Here is a 25,446-nt window from a genome sequence, read left to right as displayed (position 1 = left end):
GGATATGTTTGGCCAAAGCAAGAAAATTCACAGTACAGTGGAAAAATTGTTGGCTTTGGAATTGAAAGATCAGGATTTGTACCCTGGCTTTGATCACAGGATCACCATGATAGATCTGGAAGGGACCCCAAAGTCTAGGTAGTCCAGACTCCCTCATTTACAGATCAGACCTAGAAAAGCTGCTCAAGTTCACACAAGTAGGCACCAGTTATGTGATTTGAACTCAGGTCTTTGTACTCCAGAGGCAGTGAGTACTCTTTCTGCTGTACCAATCTGCCTCCTCACTATTTTTAAGTCTTTTCTTTTCTTTTCTCTAGACCTATTTCCTCTTCTATAAAAGGAAAGAGTTAGACTAACTTATCTCTAAGGTCCTTTCCAGCTCTTAATTCTACAAAAAGAAATGAAAACCTGTTCTTGGTCCAGTTTCCATGGGTTTACTGCTGTCTTGTGTATGGGAAATAGATTTAGAGGCAGTTAGGTATCCTAAAAGAGCAGCGAGGTGGCACAGGGGATAGACTACAGCCTGGAGTCAGGAAGACTTGAGTTTAAATATGGCCTCAGACACTTACTAAGTGCGTGACCCTAGGTAAGTCACTTCACCCTGTTTGCCTCAATTTCCTCATCTGCAAAATGAGCTGGAGAAGGAAATGGCAAACCACTCTAACATCTCTGCCAAGAAAACCTCAGATAAGGTCAGGGAGAGTCAGACATGATTGAAGTGACTGAACAACTACTACTCTTATTACAGTGTTTCGTAGAGGGTAGAGTGCTGGCCTTGGAATCAGGAAAACCTGAGTTCTAATTTGGCCTTAGGCACTTACTAGCTGTGCTACCCTGTGTCACCAGGTACTGTTACCCTGAGTAAGTCACTTTTCTCATATAAAAAATTCAGTTCAGTCACTTCAGTCCTGTCTGACTCTTTGTGACCCCATCTGGGATTTTCCTGGCAAAGATACTGGAATGGTTTGCCATTTCCTTCTCCAGCTAATTGACAAAACAGGAAACTGAGGCAAAGAGGGCGTAGAGGTCACATTTGAACTCAAATCTTTCTGCCTCCAAGTCTGGCGTTCTACCTACGGCGCCACCTAGCTGCTTCATGTGGATCAACTGAGATAACCGATATAAAGCACCTGGCAAAGTACAAGGCTCTTTTTATATATAAATGTTAGCTCTACAGAAATGCTATATATGTTAAGTACTACATATAACTATGAGCCATTATGATTATTAATATAGCTGGAAAGTCAGCGGTCCTTAAGTTCTTCCCTATCATCGTATAGATGAAGCCTGAGTCTTGGAGAAATTAAGTTACTTGTCCAGGATCACACAGTCTGAAGCAGACTGTGAATCCAGGTCTTCTCAAATCCAAACCTAGTGTGCTATCCAGTAGGCCAAATAATTTCTCAGAACTGCCCTCACACAGTTCATTCAAAATGCCCCTCGTCTGTGTATACAGGGGCAGAGATGCTGGGAGAACAAGAGAAGGGGAGATCTCCTCTTAGTTAAAAGGCCAAGGATGGGGGTGGAAACCAGTCAGTCTGATTCTGTCTCTACCAACAGAGAAGACTTCAAACTCCAGCCCTGACTAGCTAGAATCCCTCACAGTGCCAAATTAATATGGAAGGGGGGGAAAACAGCCAACCAAACAGCTTAGTAAGATGCCTTACACTCTTGTTACAGTCAAGTTGAATGCCAAGGGCTGTCTCGGGAAGTGTTTACAATCCTGTTGTGACATCAATCTCAGCAGTGCTTCGGGAAACATCGGTACCATTCACAGATGCTCTCAAATCAAAGATCACATGGAGGCATCTTCCCCAAATGGTGTACCACGCAACGATCCTGGTAGGATGGTCTGACTACGGCACCTCGCCATCCCCTCCCCCTACACATACTGTATATCCCAAGCTGGTTTCAGCTCTGCCCGTGGAGACTTAATGAAGGTTCCTGGAACAAGTCCTTCTACCTGAAAGTTACAAAATGGATCATCTGAGTCGCTATACAACACTGGCTTCCTCCTCTCCCCTCCCCACCTCCATCCATTCCTATAATTAAAATCTAAGATTACTCCAGAGCCCTGTAACATATGTTATTGAGGGATGTGAAGAAAAATCGTTACTTCGGTTGTAAAAAAAAGAGTGAAGATTTGCTGATAATGCACACACAAAACTCCAAAGAGGGGGAAATGGAATAAAAAGACGTGTCCTGTGGATGACTTCCCAAGAGAGATTAGCATTTACTCAGAATCCTAAAATGGCAGAGATTTGGGAGGAGCACAAGAAATCATCAACATTTCTCACCCCCTCCCTCACTTCCCTACTGCCTCCGCAGTTTACAGAGGCCCAGACAGAGGAGGGGGCTGATTGAAAAGGTCACACAGCCAGTTGATATCAGAACTGGAACCAGAAACCCAGGTTTCAGCCTCCGAGGTTCTTTTCCCTACACTGGATCTGCTTCTCTTGGCAAAACTTAAATTACAGCCTTAAATTGGCTGGGGTGGGGTGGGGTAGGAACAGAGAAGGAGAGTTCTTTCATTTAGCTGGATACTTAATAAGTAAAAGGTAGTAGGAATAATTAAACAACAATCAAACAGTAAAGCCCATTTCCACTGCATCCAGTCTCAATTTCTTTGCAGTTACCTGGTTGGGAGAGGGGGAGCTGCAAGAACTGGCACCAGTTTTTCAGAGAGGGGAAACTGAGATTTAGAGAGTTGAAGCAATTTGGGGACTTAGGACTTCGCACCAAAAGAAACCATGGAGTTTAATGCCCTCACTTTACAGAGAGTAAAACTGAAGCCAGAAGAGCAAAGCCATTTGTCTATAATGACATTGCTAATAAACGTCAAAATTGGAACTCAAGGCCTGGCTGTCCCCTTCCTCCCCTCCACCCAGCAGCATCCTTGGCTTCATTCAAAAGTCTTCTCAAAAGCCACCTTCTGCAGGAGACCCAGTCTACTTCCCCCCACCCACACGGCTACCCTCTGACATCACCTTTCATGTACATTCTCATTCTCTGATTCTCTCTCCTCTCCTCTTCTTTCTTTCTTTCTTTTTCTTTCTTTCTCTTTCCCCCTCTCCCTCTCTCCTTTCTCTCTCTCCTTTGTCTCTCTGTTTCTCTCTCCCCTCTCTCTGTCTCTCTCTCTCTCCTCTCTGTCTCCCTGTCTCTCTCCATCTCTCCTCTCTGTCTCTGTCTCTTTTTCTTCTCTCTCCTCTCTCTCTTACTCTCTCTCTCTCTCTCCTCTCTCCATCTTTTTTCTTCCTCTCATCTTTTCTTTCCTGTCTCCCTGTGCTCTCTCTATATGTACACATATATACATGTGGGTACATGTACATGTGCATACATATACACATGCATAGTATATGTGTACATACGTGTGTATATAAATATTATACACATGTGTGTGTCTTCTATGGACCTAATTATTTCTCTGTTGCCTCCTCCAATATAATGTAAGATGCTTGGAGTTGGGCCTTACTTTTGCCTTTTTTCATATCCCAGGAGCTCACTTAGTACTGTGCCTGGTACACAGGAAGCATTTAAGAAAGGCTTGTCCATTAACTGACTAAGCCCAACATTCCATCCACTATCGTACGCTGGTTCTTCTCTCAGGCCTATTCTCCAGAAGCCACCAACCTACTTTGTCAGGGAATTACTGTCTAGGAACCCAGGATTCAGGGCTTAGGATAACTCTTAAGATATTCCCTTTTTTCAAGGGTAAAAAATAAACTGAACCCCAGCACTTATTTCTTAGGACTCCCCTGCCCCCATAGATCTCTCTCTCTCTCTAGAGCACTTCATAATTTCGAAATGCTTTTCCCATACCCGCCCTAGGAAGGAGGGAGTAGAAACAGTCTTACTATATTCACAACACTTAGAAAGGAAATGAGTTGTCCAAAGTCACACAGTGAATGGCAGAGTTAAGACACTGAGATCTGACTCCAAGCTCGGGGTTCCTTCGACTTTCCCCTGCTGACTCTTATATGACATGCAAGTCACCTCTGAGTGAACACAGTACAAAGTTTCTTGATCATCTGCCGGAAGTCGATGCTCCAGCAATTTGGTTTATGTAAATAACAGCTCCTGGCATCAGGCAATTATTTATGACTTAAATTTTTTAAAGTGCCATTTGACTTCCTAAAGAGCTTAGAGTAAATCTTTGTAGACAGATAGTGAAATCCTAACTTGTCATAGGATTGATCATCCATCAATCAAAAGGCATTATTTTAGCACCTACTATGTACCAGGCACCTTGCTGTGCTCTGGGAATACAAAGTTAAGAATGATCTGTGTTGGTGGTACTTGCCTGGAGACCCCTACTCCCTGGCTGAAGAAGCTGCAAGTGGTGAATAGATTGATCCCTGAAGTTCTGAGCTGTGGCCTTAGCATCTATAGCTCAGCACCAAAACAGGGAGGGAGTGAACCAGGCTAGTAAGGATGAGTGAACTGGCCCAGATTAGAAATGGAGCAAGTCAAAGCTTCCCTGCCCATCACTAGTGGGATGGGGTCTAGGAGTGGCCAATGCACTCCCAGTCCTAGAGAGATAAAGTGACCCAAGCTCAAGAAACAGACACAGACAGAAAGAGACACAAAAGAAGAAAGGGAAAGAGAGAGAGAGACAGAACAAGACAGAGAGATGGGAGCAGTGGGGAGGGGAGGAGGCAAAGAGAGGGAGACAGAGACAGAAACAAAGAAACACAGAGATGGAGGGAGAGAGAAAGACAAAGAGAAGACAGAGAGATAGAGCTAGAGACAGAGAATAAGAGATCAAAATGAAACAATCTGAATGTAATGGAATAAATGTCACTGTGATGTAAGAAACAACAGATATGGTGACTAGAAATAAAAGACTTATATGAACTGATGCAGAGTGAAGTAAAAGCAGAATCAAGAAAACAATATAGTTAATGGTTACAACAATATAAATGGATAGAAGAACAAGAAAAAATCAAAGCTGAATGCAACAAAACTGATCAAAGCCATCAAGCTTGGCTCCAAAGAAGGGATATGAGAGAGTCCCTCCCTCCATTTCTTTGTAAATGTGAGAGGTCCACAAGTATGGAAAACTGTATGTAATTTTCGGATTTTTTTCAATATATTGATTGGTTTTGCTGATTTTTTTTCCTCTTCCTGCTCTCTTCTTTGTTATACAAGATGGTTCTCTGGGAACAGGGAGAAAGGACACTAGGAGACATGCAGACAATGTAAAAACAAACAAAGCAGCAAAATTTTATTTTAAAAAAATGAAACAGTTCCTACCCTTCTCAAGAAACTCACAATTGGAGGAATACATAAAAATAAATGAAAATTGTAAAAGGTAAATCAGAGTAGAGGGAGATTAGAAAAGGCCTCATTGTGGCAGCTTGAGTTGAGTTCAGGTGAGGATAAGAAGGAGCATTCCAGGCATGGGGAGAACCTCTGCAAAAGAGACAGAATGTTGTGGATGGGGTACAGAATGTAAGTTGAGTAGGTAGGGTGGAGCCAAATTGGGAAGGGTTTGAAATACCCAATCCAGACCAGCATGGTGGACAAGGATGAGCACATTTGTCTATTTATATGTAAATATGGAGAGAATCTAAGAAAACACTAGCAGGTTAGATAGAAGCTGAAATATCTGCAAAGTTATTGTAGTTCTATCAGAACAGCCAAAACTAGAATGAGACAATAACCGTATAGGAGACAAAGTCAACATAGTAATGCCTTGTTGACATAACAGCCCCAGACATCTGGATTGTAGCCATGCAAAGCAAAAAGTCTCCGAGCAGCCAAAGTAGCTGTCCAAAAGCCCATGCCCCGATGCTTACACTATTCATAAAAGCTGCCTCAGGTTTCTGATCTGAAGCCTATTCGTGCCATGTTTTAAAAAAAAAAAAAACCCAATAAAGAAAGGCTTAGAATATTCTAGAAATATCAGCTACTGCTAATTATTAGAAACAAGAAGTGCTAGAAATAGCAAAGGAGTAACACGACCTGGTTTCCATCTTTTTCCTCCTTAAAATGGTGCTGAGAACTCTTAAATCATACTTGCCTGGGGCCATTAAGTGAAGGGGCAGCTAGGTTGGCACTGTGGCTAGAACATGGGGCTGGGACAGGAAGGCTCACCTTCTTGAGTTCAAATCTGCCCTCAAACACTTACTAGCTGTGTCACCCTGAGCAAGTCACTTAATACAGTTTAACTGTGCTTCAGTTTCCTCATGTGTAAAATGAGCTAGAGAAGGAAATGGCAAACCACTTCAGCAAAAATCACTCCAAGAAAATTCCAAATGGGGTCACGAAGAGTTGGGAACAACAAATTTGGTGAAGGGGCACAAAACTCTTCAGAGTCTAACAATGGCAGCTCCCATTTCCCCAGCAACGTAAAGTCTATGAAGTGGCACAATTCCAGGAAGTCACTGGGAATTCTGGCTTCAGGGATGTAACCAGTTGAGTAAGAGATAATATAGAGAGAACAGCTCACTCAGGGTGGGTGTAGCCATACTAGGCAAACTCAGGGGAGAAAGGGGGAGTGATAAAGGTAGAGAAACCTAATGGTGGAAGGTGGACCCCAGAAAAGAAGTTAGAAGGACCCTTATGGTGCCATGAGGGGAAAGACAGAAAGGATGAGGCAGAAAGGAAGCATGCCTCTCCCCATCTTGCCACCCTGAGGGAAAGCACAAGTCTTTCCACCCTAGTTACTAGTTCAAGTATTATCTCCATTTTACAGAAAAGGAAACCAAATGTGTGGTGCAGAGGTAAAGAATTGGACTTGGGAGTCAGAAAAATCTGGGTTCAAATCCTACCTGGACAAGTCGCATCACTTGGGTCTGTCTCAGTTAAAATGGGGATTACCGTGAGGATCAAATGACACTATGCATGCAAAATACTTTGCAAATTTTAAAGTCCTGCAGAAATGTTAGCTATCATTATTATGCTATCTCCAGGAGGAGAGATGGCTAGGTATATTACAGAAGCCCCATCTCCTTCCTTCTCCTGAATAAGTGTGAACATTCCATGCACAAGTGCGATCTGCCTTGACCTGGGTAGCCCTGGTCCATGTCTGTTCCAGCACTGAGGAAGTTTCCTTGACAAGGCATGAGAGATGCACAGACGAAGTTTATGGCTCACTTCATACAGTTGGGCTATACCCTCAGGCTCTGCCTCTAGAATGAATAACTGAATGAAAATATGTTTACTAAAGTGCTATGTGCCCGGCACTGTACTCAATGCTGAGGGCTATACCTGGCCTCCAGAGGCAGCAGAGAAACTGGAAAGAAAAGCACTGACAAGTGATATTTACACAGCTTTAAAGCCAGAGAAGCACTCTGCTGTTGATGTTCAGTCATTTTGGTCTGACTCTCTGTGACCCTATTTGAAGTTTTCTTGGCAAAGATACTAGAGTGTTGCCATTTCCTTCTTTACTTTACAGATGAGGAAACTGAGGCATACTTGGTTAAGGGATTTGCCCAGACTTGAACTCATGAAGACAAGGCTTCCTGATTCCAAGCATAGTCTTCTATCCACCAAGCGCCTCACTGCCCAAGCACTTTACACAGATTTTCTTAATGGAGGCTCCCAACAGCACTGTGAGGTGGGTGCTGCGTATTATTTTCTGCGCTCTACAGATGAGGAAACAGAGGGTGAGAGATGAAGTGCCTTGTTTAACTAGTTAGTATCCTAAGGCAGGGTTTGAACTCAAGTGTTGCTGACTAAATTTGAATGTCCCTGTCTACTAGGCCATATTCCTTCACATAGCTACAAGAGATATAGGCTAGGTTCTTCAGAGGGAAACCTGAATACCTACAATAAATCCTCTCATGGCCCTCCTTCAAGGATAGTATCAGATCAAGGCAATGATGCAATGGGTAAACTGAATGCTAAAAGAATGTAAACCTGCAGTATATGAGCTGCAGGCATGACACAGCAGAAGAATTCCTGGACCAGGCCCAGGACCTGCTGCCATCAGGCAAAGCATCAGGGATCAAGGAAGAAAGGCAAACCTGGACCTTGCCTTTCACTGGTAATGTGAGTTATGTGAACTGTGTAGGGTGTGTGTGGGGCGTGGGCGGGGGGAATGATCGGAGACAGAGTCAACTCCATAATGGCTCTTTCTTCACCTCATTGGAGATAGAAGGGAGAGAGAAGAGGGAGCAGAGAGGCCTTAGCACCAAGAAGGTGTTCTAAGACTGGAGGACTATGTAGGTCCCTAGGAAAAGTGGGGAAGGTTGTGTGAATCTCTAGAAGCCCCAAGTTCTTTCTCTTTATGAAAGAATCACACCCAGATCAATACTATAAGCCTGAAAGTCTATATAGCTCCCTAGGGAAGGTGGAGACTCACTGGGAAACTGTCTTAACTTGGGTTTAAGGAAGAAAAGTTGGCATTGTTTAAATAAAACCCATCCTATATTCATTATATTATTAACCCAAGTGCTTGCATAGGAATATGCAACTTTTTTTTCTTTCGTGTGTGTGTGTGTGTGTGTATGTGTGTGTGTGTGTGTGTGTGTGTGTGTGTGTGTGTGTGTGTAGATCTGGACAAAACCAAATTCTAATGTTCCCCAGGGGAAACTTTGGGGCTGGGAGCACAAGACATACTTGAGACGCCTCCAAGACTGAACCTGATCCATGTGAGCTTAGAGATATCATGCTGAGTCATGTGTCTATGGTAACCTCCATGCTTAGAAACATTCTTCTCTCTTCCATTTCTACCTACCAAGATTCTACCTATCCTCCAAGGCCCAAATCAAATCCTGCCTCCTCTAGAAAGCCATTTCGGATTGCCTTCCTTATCCCTAGATTGTGATGGTGATCTCTCCCTCCCTAGATACCACCTGTATCTCGATGAATTTCTTATACCATTTCATATTTTTATTATCTATTGCTTTAACCCCCCCACTAGGCTGAAAGCACTCCTGAGGGCAGGAACCATGTCATATTCTGCTTTGAAACCCCAACCCCCCCAACTAATCCTAGAATATACTCTCATGTGAAAGGAACACTTTAGTAAGTGTTCATTAAGTTGAACTGAAAGGCTTTTACCCTTCCTCCCTTACTCCTATCCTATCCTTCCCCCACCCCACCCCCACACACCAGCTAGATATTTGCTCAAACTGAACCTAGGTCCATGAGCAAAGGTTCTTTCATTGTTCCTCCCTTTCTGAAAGACTTTAGGTTAACCAGTCCTACTGTGGAAGCAAATACCTACAGGAAGAAGCCTCTGAGCCCCCAGATGCCAGGTCCTAAGTCACTCAGCTCTAAAACCAAGGTCTTCTTTCCCTTTCTGAAGGTAAAAGCATCTCCAGTATTTTCTATCATGACCAAAGTCAGTTTTACAGTTAAGATGGAAGCACAAAAGAAAAAAAGCATTCCTCAACTGTTAACCAACTAGCCCCTCAGTCTAAGAAAGAACTGATCCACCCCTTCACTTTATAAAAGGAGAAACTGAAGTCAGGACACAAAAAGTTCTTGCCCCAGGATCTGAACCAAGATTAGAATCTAGGTCTCTTGACTGCCGGTCCAAGATATCCTCCACCATGGCTCTGCTTATGTAGAATTTAAGGACCCAGGGCTAGAGAATGACTCAGACTCTCATGGACAAAGTGATCAAGTAGTACAGCAAAGGACTGATTGTGAAGCCTGCCTCCCACAGAGGTGGCAAACTCCAGGCACAGTCTGAGGCATACATTTTCAGAAACAGTCCACACTCAGGATTGGGGGTAGGGGTGGAGGGGGGTGTATCTCCAGACTTATTTATTATAGAGAAAGCTTGTTAGGTTAGAAGGGTTATTGGGGTGGGGAGAATATTTTTTTAAAGAGCTTCAATTAAAAATATTCTAAAATTTTAAAAGATAGAATAATTGAGAAAACAACCCAGTCAGAAGGCTGTGGTTGAGCAACCAGATCTGTAGCCTGATGTCAACTCCACAGAAAAATCTCCACATGTTACAGTCAGCAAAACAAGGAGAAATGAGTTCCTGAAGGAGCAAACATTTTTCCTGGAGTGTGGTTTAAATACCCACCTTTGTGATGCTCCAACATGCAGCCTTCTCTGACCTAAGTACTATCACCCGGGACCTCCCACTCACACCTATAGGGGCCAGGGAGGCCTGTGGGAAGAATGCCAAATAGACCCAGTGAACTGGAGACAGCAGTGGAAAGAGGCCAGGCCCACAGCCCAAGGTTAGCCTGTTTACAGAAATAGTCTTGGCAAGATACAATCCACAGGGTGTCCCTCTCTCCCTTTCCTCCAAAGGGATCCTGGCCCTTGAATGGATACATGTCTGCTCTACAATGCTCCTCTGTTCCTTCCCTACATCAGCAGGTTAGCTGTTCGCACAAAGTGGGAAGCCTGGGATACACCGTACAGCCTGATGAATTAAGAGTCAGTCAAGAGATCTGTGAATAAGGGGCCTTGTGAGTGACAGAGATATTTAGATACTGTAGGGAGAGGTTGGGAGGGAAAGAGGGAGGGTGGGAGAGAGATGGAGAGAGAAAGGAAAAAGGAGGGGGAGAGGGGGAGTGAGAAGGGAAGGGGGAGGGGAAGGAAGATGGGGTGAGAGGGGGAAGGGAGGGACAGGACTGAGAGAAGGAAAGAGAAAGAGAAAAAGGGAGGGAGAGGGGAAGGGGGAGGAGGAGAGAGGAGGGACTGGAGAGAAAAGGAGAAGGGGAAGGGGAAGGAGAGGAGACAGGGAGGAAGAAGGAGAGGGGGGTAGGAGGAGAGAGGAAAGAGAGGGGAGGGGGAAAGAAAGAGAGAATATGAATGTATATGAGGGGTCAGGGCATGAGCAGAGACCTCACAAAGCTGCTTGCGCAGCTTTGCCACGGGAAAGCCGGCCAACAGGCCAGGGAGAGAGCATCTAGGCTTAGATTTCAGAGGGGGTGTAAGACACTGGCAGCTTCTGACCTGGGCTCATGCAGGCAGAGGGGAGGCAGTATGAGTGGAGGGACCAAGAAAAAGAAACCTGTCGTTTTTGCCCGCTGCAGGCACTGTCTTGGGAGCAAACCTTCTATGCCGTGGAAAGGATGAATCAGGTAAATAAGGATGAAGATACTGCTCAGCTCCCAGAAAGATTCTCAAACCCTGGGTTTAGTCAGATTCTTTAATGCAAATGGGATGGTGGCAGAGGAGATGGGGATCAGGGGACATACCAGTGGGATAAGTAAGCACTGAGGCCAAGCTGTGACTGGCCAAGGGGATGAAAGGGCTTCAGCCCTGAGGGAACCATGTGTCACCATTCTTGGGCTGGAAGGTTCTAACTTCCCTGAAAGCCAACCCCATTCCTGTCCTATCCAGGGAAGATATCCCAGAAGGAAAGTCAGGCTACCCCCGCAAAAAACAGGACTGACTTTTGCAGGACCCTGAAGTCCCCCTGTGGTGAATGCCTCACCTTGGCATGGCAGTCCAGTCTCCAATGCTACACCAACAGCCCACAAGCTCTGTGGGGGCCTACAACAAGCTGAAAAGGCTTCAGGAGGGAACTAGGGACAGCTGGGGTGTTTATCTTGGGAGGAGCCAATAGCTCTCAGAGCCATGAACTAGCTCATGTAAACTTTTTGAGAGCAGGGATGGTTTGGGTTTGTGTGTACCTAGCTCCGAGCACCTGACGTACCCCAGGAGGCTGATAAGGCGGATAAAGCAACATGCTTTGAATTGAGTCCCCATTTAACAGAAGGGGAAACAGTTTCACAGTGGCTCAAGGCCTTTGGCCAAGTCTACACAACAAATAAGCATCCAGCAGAATTTAAGCTTCCTTCGGACAGTGACAGCTTTCTTTCTGTCTCTTTCTGTCAGCATCTGCCACAGGGCCTTTTAAATGCTTGTTGGATAAATGTCTACCATGACCACCCATGATGGCCATCTCCTAAGGCATAGGACTGCTTGTTTCAATCTCATCTCTTCTACTTATTATCTTTTCCTCTGGGGGCCTCAGTTTCCTCACCTGTAAAAAAAGGGTTGTGAACCAGATGGCCTGTGAGCTTGCTCAGCACCCTACATCTATGAACCCAGGATCCCATGAGTGGATGTGAGGCCTCTACCACCAGGGATTCTTGACTTCCCATTGTCCTCCTGGTGTGGGGTCTATGACCTCAGGTGGGCTTCTAGGATAGGGCAGCTGTCCTTTCTCTAACCACTAGGGAGAAGCAGCACCTACGTGGAAGAGTCCCCAATACAACAATGCTCATCTCTCAAAGATGTCACCTCCATACATGCACTGAGTTACTACAAATGCCTGCCAAGCCTTCTATCACTCAGGCACCAATTCTCCACCTTCATCTTTTCTTTCCTTTTAAAAGTCATCAAGGAAACCTTTTATCTGATGTTGCTCCCAACCCCCAACCCCCATCTCCACCTCCTTGCTATTAACTAACACCATGAGGGGAAAGAACAAAAAAAACAATCAAAAGGAAGAAATGACAGTCTATTCCATAGAGCGGCAGTTGTCTCTAGTTGTCTCTAAAGTGATCTAAACAGGCCACATGGTATAAGGGAAAAATATGGGGCCTGGAATCCTCCAGACCTGGGTTCAAATCATAAGCTGAGAGATTTAGAACTAAAAGAGATCTCAGAAACTGTATATCCCAAGCCCTTCAGTTGAGGAAAACAGGCCTAGGGAGGTGTGAAGGGTCTCAATCCATGGCCACATAGGCCACATAGTGGCAAGGATTCAAGCTCAGATTCTGTGACTCTGATGGAAGCATCTCTAGTAAAGCTCAACTGCGTGACTTTCCGTCAGTCTCAGTTTCCTCTTCTGTAAAATGGGGGCAATTATACCTGAAGCACCTGCTTCAATGCTGTTGCACATTTCAAAAGAGATTAAGGATGTAAATGAAATATCTAATGAAAATCACAGACACAGCATTTGTTGTCGTTCAGTCAACTCCGGCTCTGTGTGACCCCATTTGGGGTTTTCTTGGCAGAGATGTTGGAGCGGTTTGCCATTTTCTTCTCCAGCTCATCTGACAGATAAGGAAACTGAGGTGGAGAGGGTGAAGTGATTTGCCCAGGGTCACACAGCTAGTAAGTATCCGAGGCTGGATTTGAACTCACCGAGAAGAGTCTGACTTCAGACCCTGCACTCTAGGCACTATGGCGCCACCTAGCTGCTCATAACAGTGGTAGAGGTTCAGTAAATCAAGGTGGGAGTTGGGGGTGGGAGTGTGAAAGGAAAAAGAAGCAAATTTTTACAAAATCAACTAACTTTGCCAGCCCTGGTAGGTCACATTTATGAGTCATGTCTCCGTGCAAGACAATACGGCCTTAAATTCTCTATTAGCAAGTAAACAAAATTAGGACAGATTTGTTTATAAGGCAAGTTGGTTTTAGATGGAGATGGAAGAAGAAGATGAAGTATTCTGTCTGAAGAACAGGATCATAGATTGAGAGCTGAAAATGGTGCGATCATCCCATTTTACAGATGAGGGAACTGAGGCCCAGAAGGGCTGAGTAACTTGTCCAGGGTAGCGTTTGAGGCAGTATTTGAAATCTTCCAGTCTCAGTTCAGTGCCCTATCCATTATCCCACTCTGCCTCTGAAATCATCTGCAGGCTTCCAAAGCAGATGTTAAAGGTTAGGGGGCTAGGTTCTCATTTGTTTTTAATTAAATCAGGAAAACCTCAAAAGTCATCTTTTGATTCACCACCCCCATCACCACCTTTCTGGCACCCAATGATGCTTGCAGTCTCCCCAAGGGAACGGGTCCAGGAAGAAAGCACCATGCTTCATTATACCAATAACCTTCCCAGATTTCCATAACACTCTGCCTCTGTATTATCGATTCTCCTAGCCTGCATCACACACGCAATCATGTATAATTATTCTAACACTCAACAACAATAGTTAGCCAGAAAGCCTTCCATGCATTCTTCCGAGGTGGGTCACTGGCTTGAGGCAAACACTTCAAGCAAAGCATCATCACCACCCCCCCCTAAAAAATGCATAGGTTTTATTGTGGTACTAAGGCTTGATCCAACCCCAGAGGGATTTCCAGAAGTGAAGAGACTTTAAGATGCAGGGTAGGGAAGAAGCAGACAACTGGAACCTACACATCAAAACAAATGATATCAGGTTCCTAGGAAGGAAACCCAGATTCTAACCTGATCGACAACTAGTTCCACGATGGAGGGGGAGGGGGGGGGGGGACGCGGGGAAGAGTTACTGAAAGGAGAGAGAAGGGAGGCCCGGTAAGGAAGGAAATTTGGTCACTGGGGAGGAAGAGGAGAGGTAGTAGAAAGAAAGTGGCCGGTTAGGTGGGAAGACCAGAGGATAGGGGAAACATCCATAAAGGGGGAGTGAGGGGGCAGGGACAGCATAAATAAATGGAGGGGGCGGGGAACTGCTCTAAAGGGTCAAGGGGGGTAGGGCAGGAAAAAGGAAGTTTGGAAGAAGAAAAAGAGGGGGCAGAAGACTGGCCCAAGCTAAGGGAAAGAGAATAGGACCGGGACGTGGGGGGGTGGGGTGGGGGACCAGATGAACTGCACAGAGCAATGACAGGGGCCTGGGTTTTGCGTTGGGGGGAGGGGAGTGGTTCTGTTTTTACCTCTTTGATTTTCTCCCTCTGGGCCAGGCTCTTGGCATCCAAGTTGCCCCTGGTCCCCAGCACCGGGTGCCGGAGGCGGCTCCTGAACTCTTCGAAGACCAGGGTGGGCAAAGGGCGCGACTTGGGGGCTCTGGGAAGCCCAGTGGCTGCTCCCGGAGTCTGCTGGCCCCGGGTGGCCCCAGCCTCCTCCCAGGGAGTGGTGGGGCCGCCTGGGGGGTGTCGCCCTCCTCGGCCGGGCCCCACCGCGAGTGCCCCAGGGGCGGGGGCTGGGTTGGGAGGTGGCTCCTGCCCCCGAGCTTGGGCTGGGCCCCCAGGCTCGGGCTCCCCGGCCCCCGGGGCAGCGGCTAGACGCTGGGGCCGGAGAGGCAGGAAAAGTCTCCTGAAACGGTAGGAGCTGGGCAGTAGGAAGAGGGCCCCGAAGCACAGGGTGATGAGGCCGGAGAGGAAGAGCAGGAAAAGGAACTTGTGTGACAGACGCACCCCAAAGACCGAGGCTGGGGCAAAGGCGGGCGTCTTCCTCATCAACATCTTCGGCCGGAGCCTCCCGCCGTAGCGGAGAGTCTCGAGTCCCGGGCGAAAAAGGTTGCGACCACTTCACGGGTGGGAGAGGGAGGAGAAAATGTCCTGGGCCCCGGTTGCCCTGTCCTGTCCCCCCCGTCCGTCCGCACACGGATCCTAAACACAAGCAGCAGCTGGGGGTGGGATCCACACGGGAGGGCTGAGCCTCCCTGAGCAAAGGAGGGACCCTCAAGCGCCGGGGGGTTGATCAAGGGGGCACGGGAGAGAGGCGGTGCTGAGGGAATCCAAGAAAACCGGGTAGGGAAGGGGGGTGGGGGGGAGATGACAGGGGCAGTTCGCCCAGGCTGCCCGGCCCACTGGCCACGGTCCCCACTCGCCTAGCCGCGGAGTTACAAGTTGAGTCAGCTTCCAGCGAATCCCAGAGACATCCTGGGAGATGAGGGCGGGAGGGAAGGGGGAGAAGGGGGCCGGGCCGGGGGTGGCTGCGATGCGGCGAGGGACGATCACTCCTCCCCTTCGGCAGTCCAGTGGGGTCGTTCAGCCTCGGGCCGGCGGGGCAGCCTTCAGCTAGGCTTGGCCAGCGGACGCCAGTCCCAGGGGAAGCGATTCCTGCGGATGCTGAAGAGGGCCGGGCGCTGCCGCATTTCTACCGTCTAGACGCCCGCTCAGTAGGGTCCAACCCCGGCTCCCTGCCGCCCCCCGGGGGTGGGGGAAATCGCTGCTCCCCAGGGGTCCGGACTGCCCCCCTTTCTACCCTCCAACTGGCTCCCAATTCCTTCACATCCTCTCGGACTTTTTCTGTCTACACTCACAGAAGGCAGGGCACTTTCCTAGACGAGAAACCCAGACTCGTAATCGAAGGGACCCCAAGAGAAGGATTAGCAAGAGAGGGTCTCCTGGGGAGCAGCCGCCAACCCGGACCCCTGGGAGGCTGCCTGGGGACTGTGGGCGGAAGATGCGGAAAGACCCCCTCAGAGACACCCAGGGGAAGGGGATAGTCTCTCGGCAAATACCCCCGGAGCCCTCCCCGTCCCCAGGGTCCCCGCGGTAATAGACAGTTTCTACTGGGGGGAAACAGCTGTCCGCAGCTGCGAGAACGGCCGGTGCGCTCCGGGACTGGGCGGCCGCAAACAGGTCCCTCTCTCCCACCTCTTCCTAGAACCGACAGACGGACTGACGGACGGACGTCGTGGCCAGCGGCTTCCCCAGAGGATGAGCCCACAACTTTCCTTCTCGGCGAGCCGCGGGGGGCACTTCGGGGACTGCACCCCAGGCACCTGGGAGCTCCGGTCAGCGCATCACGCACTGTGCGAGCAGAGGCCAAGCCGCTGCTGCTGTCGCGGCTGCATTGGGTACCCCGGGGGCCCGGGGTCTGCTCCGGGCCAACTCCGCAGGCTCGGGGCCGCGGCCGCTGGCTGCAGCCGGGAGCTACGGAGCAGGCAGCCCGAGCCGCGCCGCCGCCGCCGCCGCCGCCGCACCTGGTTTCATCGCACCTTCCCCCCCACCAGATGCTGCCGCAGCTCTCCCTCCCCGCCGTCTCCAGCCGCCGCCGCCGCCGCCGCCGTGCCTGCGCCTGCGAGCACACACTCACACAGCGGACGCCGCCGCCTCCCTCCACCGCCGAGGCTCGCCTTTCACTGCGACAGCTCCAGACGACCCCGCCTCCCTCCCGGGTCCCGCCTCCAAGCCCCGCCCCCGGGCCCCTCCCGCCGCGGCCCGGCCCGAACGGCGCGAGGCCATTGGCCCAGACGCGTAGAGCCCGCTGGGGGAGCCGGGCCACGCCCCCCTGCTCCAATGGCCGGCGCCGCTCCTTCCCCCTAATGGTCGCACCCGCACAAAGCGGGTGGGAGAGAGAGAAAGGAGGGCGAACATTGGTTGTTTCGGAGAGGTCTCCGCTGGTCTGCGGCCGTCCATTGGTTGCTTCCCGCACTAGCTGGACCCGTAGAGACAGGACCGCACCCCCACTCCCAATCCGACCAGCGCCGGCCGGACCAGGCATCTCCAGTGGGTCACCCCAAGTGAGGGGGACATGGGGCGGAGCTAGGCTCAGGGACCGAACCCATTGGCGGGTGACCTCCCCCACCCCTTCAATTCCTACCCCGGATTGGTGGAGAGCTGCATGCCCTAGTCCCTGGGGGTCGGGGTAGATGCCCCCCTATGTTCTATAAAAGGGATGGATGGGCCGGTTGGTACCCAGGGGGATTGTGACGGAGTGGCCTGGGACCAAGGTGTTGTGGCTTGGGGAATGGACCGGTCCCTCTAACTGAATGCTTAACTAAGGCCACACCTCTCCCCACTCCTTGCCCAGGCATCTTGTGCCCCTCGACAGCACAGCTGTCCAGCGGGAGCCACACCACTAACGCCTCCTAGCCCCACGAAGCACTCTGCGCCCCGCGCAGGCAGCTGCCCATCTTCCACACCACTAACGCCTCCTACCGTTCCCCCACCATGCAGATAAATATGCACCCATTCCCCCAAACAGTGTAGCTGTGGCCACCTCTTTAATCCCTCCTCTCCTTACCCCTCTAATACACGCACCTTCCAACACAGGTGCCCAGCATTGGCACACCATTACCCTCTTCTTCACAAATAAACACATTATGCACCCTGAACAATACAGCCGGTACCTGTGGCAGCATCACTACCTCCTTTCACCCTTCCCTACACGTACACTATCCCACCACGCAGCACAGCTGCTCAACTGTAGCTACACTGTTTCCTTCCACATAGAATCATTCTCAAAAAGATCCCTCCCCACTCTATACGCGTTTGGATAATAGATCATAGTTGGAGGTGGGGGCAGGAAGGGGTCTTCGAAGCCTTGTCCTCCAACTCCTTCATTTTACAGAAGAGAAAACTAAGGCTCGAAAAGGTTAAGTAACTCCCTCAGGGTCACACCGGTAGTAAGCAGCCAAGGCAGAACCTTAACACAGGTCCTCTGGCTCCAAAGACATTTCTGCCATATATACTCTGTGCCCAGCTATGACCCCCATTATGGGGCATCAGTGTGCCTAGCACAAGAAGGGTCCTTGAACCCCTCTCCTATAAGACTCTCACAGGAAAGGATTCCATTCTCACACAAACCGTCTGTCTGTCCTCAATGCCCACAACTGAACTGCCCTGCTCTGGTCCCACCACTAATCCCTCAGACCCAATAGAAAATATGAGGCTACCTATAGCGGGCACAAACTGCCCTCCCTCCAATAAAGCCTTCCACTAAGCACCTCTTCTGCTACATTTACTACCTGCCCCCCATCCCCTACACAAACATAGCTGTGTCAAGGGGGGGTCACGTCCCCCCTCACTCAGCCCTGACTTTCTCCCCTCTCAGCTAACCCGGCCCCAACCATTCCAAAGTTCCACTGTCTATCATTCATACAAAGTCCTTTATGGAGACAGATCGCAGCAGAGGGAGAGACAAATTAAGAGGTGTAATAGGCAAGAGGGAAAATATCTGCTTTCAGCTTCAATTTAAAATGAAATGCAGTGTTGACGAGACAGCTACTGCAGGGATTTGCTGCCCCAGACCGTCAGAGATGCAGAAAAAGGAGGAAGCCTGTCCAGGTTACAAATCTCCTTTCTCCAGGAAGGCCCCTCTGATGCACTGAAGGACAAGGAAGTGCTCCCCCCTCACTCCCAGCAATCCAGAAGTGATCAGATTGACCCTGCCCAGGCAGATCAGGTATTTAAAATGAGCAGAGCCTGGCAAGAGGATTACATGAATCTATGTGTCTCATCCTCCCAGTGGCACATGCTGGCTCCAAAGAGGTTTGTGTGTTTCTCCCATGTCTGATCTTGACAGCCAGTGTCCTAGCAACATATTTTATACAGACTAGCAAGACTGTGACAAGGTCTGGTGAGGGGGCAGGGATCAGGGACAAGAGACCAAAGAAGAATGCCCTGAGGAAGGCTAGGCTGAGAAACTGGATAGTTCAAATAGGGAGAGGGTTTTTTGGGGAAAAAGAAGTAAACACTGTTTGAAGCTGGATCCTCAATTTATTTATTTCCCAGATCAAGGCAAGATTACAGGTCTACTCAGTGGTGTGTTGGACAAACAAGTCCAATCCACAGCCTTAGCTCTAGATTTGCAGTCTCTTGCTTCCTCCATCCCAGCCTACCCTAGATCCTCCCAGGATCCTGAAAAGGCTCTATGCCATCAGCCATCCTCTGCCAAGAAGCAGAATGGACTGACCCCACTCCCCCATCCCAGATGGCACTATGTGTGATTATGGGGTGCCAGAGTCCAAGTCTCCTGATCAAGAGGTAAGGATCACCCTGGAGTCTCTTTAATTGGCCCAAAGTTGAAAATTCACAGTGTCGCTGACCCTTCTAGAATTAACTGCTGGAACAGCCCTCAGCTGGAAAGTGCTAAATACTTGGCCCCTTGGATCCGGGAACCTGAGTAGCTAAGAGCTCTCTTAGGGGACACTTAACGTCTTCTGACAGTGGCCTGAACTTGTGCTGGTGAAGTCAATAAACCAAAGGGGGCAGGGGAGAGAGAAACAGACAGACAGACCTACAGAAACTGGCAGAATCCTTGAGCATAGTAACAACTCACATAGAAATTTAACACTTGAGGTTGATAGTACAAATAGCAAGGTTTTTAGAGAGACAAGAGGTGCAGATGGTTGGACTTGGAATCAGGTAAGAAGACCCGGGTTCAAGTCTCCCACAAAGGCAGCAGAACCTGGTGAGACAATTACTTGAACGGTCTGTTTCATCTCACAGTGTTATACGCAGGAGGAAGCTCTGTGTCTGTCTCCCATGCCTCATTTTGACAGTCAGGGTCCTAGTGACACAAACTATGGAGGGTGGATTGAAACAGTAGTAATGTTCAGTGAGGAGGAAGGAACCAGGGACCAGGGAAAGATGACCTGGGCAAGGCTGGGCTTGGAGTCATAGTATCATGGATATAAAGCTAGAAGGGACCTTTGAGGCTGACCCCCTCACTTCATGGATGAGAAAACGGAGGCACAGAGTGGTTAAGTGACTTACCCAGGGCCACACTGCTAGCAAGTGTCTGAGGTAAGATTCAAACCTTGGTCTTCCTGATTCCAACTCCATCCTTTTCTCCACTGCACCACCTCAACACTTCATCTTTAAAATAGGGATAATAGTCATAGTACCAAGAACATATCTACTTCCTAGGGTTGCTGTGAGCATCCAATGATGTGTATGTATATGTATATGTATATGTCTGTATGTGTATGTATGTGTACAGGTGTATGTATATGTATATGAATATGTATGGATATATGTATATATTATAAATATATGTAAATTGTGTGTATATATACATATAAACATATGTATTATGGATATTTATATGTGTGTGTATATGTACATGCATACATATGTATTGTGGGTGTGTATGTGTACACATATACGATGTTTCCTAAACATTAAGGATTATAGGATTAGTGTCACAGACATAAAGCTGGAGGGGGCTCAGAGGTCTGGTGTGACCTCTTCACTTTACAGATGACAAAACTGAGACTCAGAAAGGCTAAGTGACTTGTCCAGGCCAGACAATAATAAATATCAGAGGCAAGCTTAAATATCTGTCAAAGTCAACATCAACAATCTTCAGTTGGACCAGGCGCTGCACTAACCACTGGGGATACAGAAATTTTCAATGATGCCAAATCACATTCTAATGGAGGAGACAATCTACAAACAACTAGGTTATTAGAGTCGACCAGGTAAGGTACTGGTCTCTATTTCTACTATTACCATTAATTTCTAACATTTATTTATCACCTTATGGTTTACAAAACCCTTCATATACATTATACCATTTGATCCTGGCTATACTCCTTGGGAAAGGTGCTGGTATTACTGCCATTTTATGGATGAGAAGACTGAGGCTTAGACAGAATAGTGATAAAAGAAATGAAAGACAGAATTGGAACTCAGGTGCTCCTGACTCAAGGTCAGTGACCCTTGCCCGTTTGCCCTCAGTCTGTGGTGGGATCCGGGGAAGGAAGAAAAGTGATGGGAGAGGAAGAGAACAGGGAAAAGACCCTAATACTGTATATGCAGGATGTTACTCAGAAAATTTAGAGTTTGAAGGGAACCCTAGACATCATCTGGTCCAACACTCATTTTACACGAGAGGAAGCTGAAGTGCCACAAGGGGAAATGATTTGTCCAAGGCTACCCAACTAGTTAACAGAGTTAGAATTCTGATGCACATCTCTGATGTCAAATCTGCACTCGACCAGGGACTCTCAAAGTATGGTCTGGAGACCTCGGGGGAGGGGTTCGAGAGTTTTCAGGGGGAGGCCTATGAAGTCAAAAAGATTTTTATAATAGTACTAAAATGTTTTCAATTCTAACATGGTAAACACTGATGGATATTTTGTCGCTGCTGTTCAGTCATGTCCAATTCTTCATGACCCTATTTGGGGTTTTCTTGGCAAAGATACTGGAGCAGTTTGCTTTCTTTTTTTATTTTACAGATGAGAAAACTGAGAAAAACAGGGTTAAGTGACTTCCCCTTAGCTATAACCCACATAAACAAAAGCTCTTGGAAGAAGGTCCTCAATTTTCTTTTAAGATTGTAAAGGAGTTCTGAAACCAAAATGTTTGGGACCCTCTGCACTGTACCTCAATGCTTTTCTTTTCCAGCACCCACCCCACTTCTTTCAGTTTCTAGGTGGAATAACCGAGAAACAGAGGCTATTTCATAGAAAGAGTGCTGAAGTCAAGAAAACCTGGGTTCACATCCTACCTTGGACACTTACTAGATGTGTGACCATAGATAGGCATGCCACTTAAGCTCTGTCTGATTCAGTTTCCTCACTTGGATAATCATAGGTTTGGACTAAATCCATCTCAGTTGATCTCGAAATGATATAAACAGAGCAAGAAAGTCCAACCCCTGCATCCCTCTCTCATTTTTAAGATAAGGAAACTGAGGCTCAGGCAGATATAAGTGACTTTGGTAAAGTCACCCTTCCTAGCAGAGCACATTTTCCAGTCTAGGTCTCCTGTCTCCAAAGACAGCATTTTCACCATCCAGCTAAGTACGTCATGTGGTGCTGAGTATGGAGGCTGGGAAGGGGCCCCACTTTCCCCAATCACACAATTGTAGGTCATGTTGAAGCCTTATATCACTGTCATTAGCCACATTTAGAAATATAACGCTCTCAGTGGCCTAGCAGACAGCCAAGAAATAATAATGCAGTTTCCTAATAGCAACAAGACAGATGTGGCCCTGAGCCTGGGGAAGACACTTGATTGCTGTGTGGGCCAGCTCCCAGTTTGGACAGATTAGATTACTTCTATGATAAAAGGCAGTGAGACTTTCCAAAACTCATCTCCATGGATTATTGGGCAAAGTCAGTATCGTCCATGCCCAGCGATGGCTGATTAAAGGGTCAAAGAGTTTTGAACTCCTTCCCTTGTCTCTTTTAAAAGGAGATTATCCATATAGAGCTCCAGCCGTTTGATGCCAATGAATTCTGATATGAGCCCAAACTCAAGGATGTCTGACTCCAATGGCGCTTGATGTATGGGCAAAGAAGATAGGCCCTGTTTCCTTCCTGCTGAAGGAAGACACATTGCTCTGCTAGACTTTGGGAAGAAAGGTTGTGGAGGAGGATAAAATTCAGACCCATATTTAATTGGGGGTTCCTAACCTTTGGGGAGATAATCAACAGTCTGACTGCCTACTGTGTACTGGACACTGTGCTAAGTACTGGGAATACAATGACAAAAATTGAATATTTCTATCCTCCAAGAGGCTTATATTCTGGGAGGCAGAGGACAACATGCAGATCTTTAAATAGATATAAAACATATATAAGATGGGTAGGTGGTGCAATGGATACAGCATTGGTCCTAGAGTCAGAAGGACCTGAGTTCAAATTCTACCTCAGGCACTTACTAGTTGTGTGACTGGACAAGGCACTTAACCCCAAGTGCCTCCTCCCCCCCCAAAATAAAATGTATACAAGGCTTAGTTTTAGCAACTGTGTGTGTGTTCATCCTTCGTTGCCGAAGACCATGCCATCAGAGAAATAATGACATGACTTGCATTTGACTTTGTTTTGAGGGAGGGAGGGCTGTGCAGTTCACCAGCCTCACTTCTCCAGAGCCATCTGAATCTAGTGACCAGATATTCATCAGGATGAATGGAGATGACCTAGGATGAGGCATTTGGGGTTAAGTGACTTGCCCAAGGTCACACAGCTAGTGAGTGTCAAGTGTCTGAGGTGAGATTTGAATTCAGGTCCTCCTGACTCCTGCCCTGGTGCTCTATCCATTGCACCACCTAGCTGCTCATGTTTTAGCAACTAGTGGAATGTAGAAGTGAGCAGCGGAGCTAATCCTTGAAGGGACTGAGGGATTCTGAGAGGTAGTATTGAGGAAGGAGTAGATTCCAGACTTGAGGCATATGCAACCTGGGACAAAGGAATGGATATAGGTCCTTTGTATGCTAGGATCTTTATAATCAGCAGCAATAATAATGACTAGAAGTACTTTTACGTATATTATCATACACACACACATATAATCTCACAGATCCCCACAAAACAGATCCCCTGGGAGGTAAGTGCTATTATTATCCCCATTTTACAGATGAGGAGACTGAGGCACAAAGAAGTTAAGTGACATACTCAGGATCACAAAACTACCAAGTGTCTGAGGCAGGATTCAAACTCAGGTCTTCCTGGCGCCAAGCCCAGCCCTCTAACCCTTATACCATACTACCTCTCATTGAAATAAGTCTCAGTCTCCTATTTGGTAACTGGGCAAAGCAAGAAACAGGAGTGGGCAAGGTAGCCAGCTTTCTAAGGTACGACACATAAGAAAGCATACTAGAGGACCCATTTAAATCTTTTAATAAATGTGTTGATCTTTAATCCCAGAAAATTTGACTCTCTTTGATCCATAGGTATTTATGGTGAATTGTTACACATGGCATTGCAGAGGCTTAAATTATAAACTGTGAGTGTCTGGTGACTATAATGTACCAGGGTAGAATCTTCAAACACAGAGGTGGGGTCAAAGGTATATAAAGACTTAATCTCCACTCTGTCTTTGGATCCTGTAAAGTCACAGAATTAAGGAATTTTAGAATAGCCTTTCTCAAAGTTGAATGGGTAAGGGGTGCTAAAGTGCATGACAGAGATGCTGATCTACTGGTCTGCTGCTTAGGAATTAATCACCAAATGGCAGAGATGGAAGAGAACATAGAACATAATATCTGTTGAGGGGGAGGAGAGAAGGGGGGCTGGGGCATTGAGGTTAGAAGAGAGAATGTCAGAGCTGGAAGGGCCTTTAGAACACAGAATGCCAGGGCTGGAGGGGTCCTTAGAACACAGAGTGTCAGAGCTGGGAGCATACCACATCTCTTGTTCTAAGGTCTTTCCCAGCTCTGACATTCTGTGTTCTAAGGGAGCTTAGAACAAAATAATATTACAGATGGAAGGACTTTTGGACTGGAATATTAGAACATGGAATGTTAGAACTATAACAGAACCATAGAACATGAAAATGCAAAGAACTTGAAGGAATTTTGGAAATCATCTGACCCATCCTTCTCATTTTATACAAAAGGAAATTAAGGTCCAATGTAGTAGAACATTTTCTTTTGTATTCCGTTTGGTTTGTTATATGATTTCTCCCATTCATTTTCATTCTTCTATGCAACATGGTGAAAATGTACTTAATAATGAAAATGTATGTGTAAAACCTATATAAAATTGTATGCCATCTCGAGGAGGGAGTGGGAGGTAGGGGGGAAGGAGGGGGAGGGAGGGAAAAAATCTAAGTTATATGGTAGTGATTGTAGAACACTGAAAAGAAATTAAAAAAATAAAAAACAGAATAAGTATTCCACCTATCCCATTCCATGAGACAAATATGGTTCTATAATCCAAACCATAGAGAGACAAACATAAATAAATCTGAATAGTGATAAAAAAAATATTGAATACAATATTAGGAAAGAGGTTACAGAAACATATTGGAAAGGTGGTCCTATGACCAAGTTGTATTTATACCAAGAATGAATTGTTGGCTCAATATTAGGAAAATTCTAAAGATAATAGAACATATTAGTCAATCAATAAACATATAATAAGTGCCAAAAAAAAATTAAAACCCAAAGAAGAACAACGTGCCAAAGTTGGCTTTCTGGATCACATATTTGTTGCCTCTCTAGCCAACCCAGGCTTCAGCCTTGGGCTGCCTTAGATCATGGTCACGAACACCTGAAAAGTAGGAGATGTGAAACCCTGCAGAAAGAATCTTCCTCTAAATCACTCATTCACATCAAAATACTTAATATTCTGGACTAGAGCTAAATAAATAAGTGATGCCAGAATAATGTTTTAAAGATGTCATTTGCTTCTAGCCCATTGGAGTTTCATGTGGTCTTTTGAGTATATATTTTTATGAGGCTTTAAGC

The 25,446-nt window shown here is 47.0% G+C and overlaps 1 protein-coding gene across 1 annotated transcript in view; it reads right to left on the bottom strand.

The window, feature by feature from the left end:
• MAN1C1 (mannosidase alpha class 1C member 1) overlaps positions 1–16,043 on the bottom strand; it is a 214,019-nt gene extending 197,976 nt beyond the window's left edge. Inside the window, 1 exon segment of the mRNA XM_072609372.1 lies at positions 14,508–16,043. Coding sequence (XP_072465473.1) covers positions 14,508–15,035 — 528 coding nt within the window. The 5' untranslated portion in view covers positions 15,036–16,043.
• Between the last annotated feature and the right edge of the window lie 9,403 nt (positions 16,044–25,446).

The sequence above is a fragment of the Notamacropus eugenii genome, chromosome 5 (genome assembly GCF_028372415.1).
Source record: "Notamacropus eugenii isolate mMacEug1 chromosome 5, mMacEug1.pri_v2, whole genome shotgun sequence".
NCBI lineage: Eukaryota > Metazoa > Chordata > Mammalia > Diprotodontia > Macropodidae > Notamacropus > Notamacropus eugenii.
This window is presented reverse-complemented; position numbering and strand designations above follow the sequence as displayed.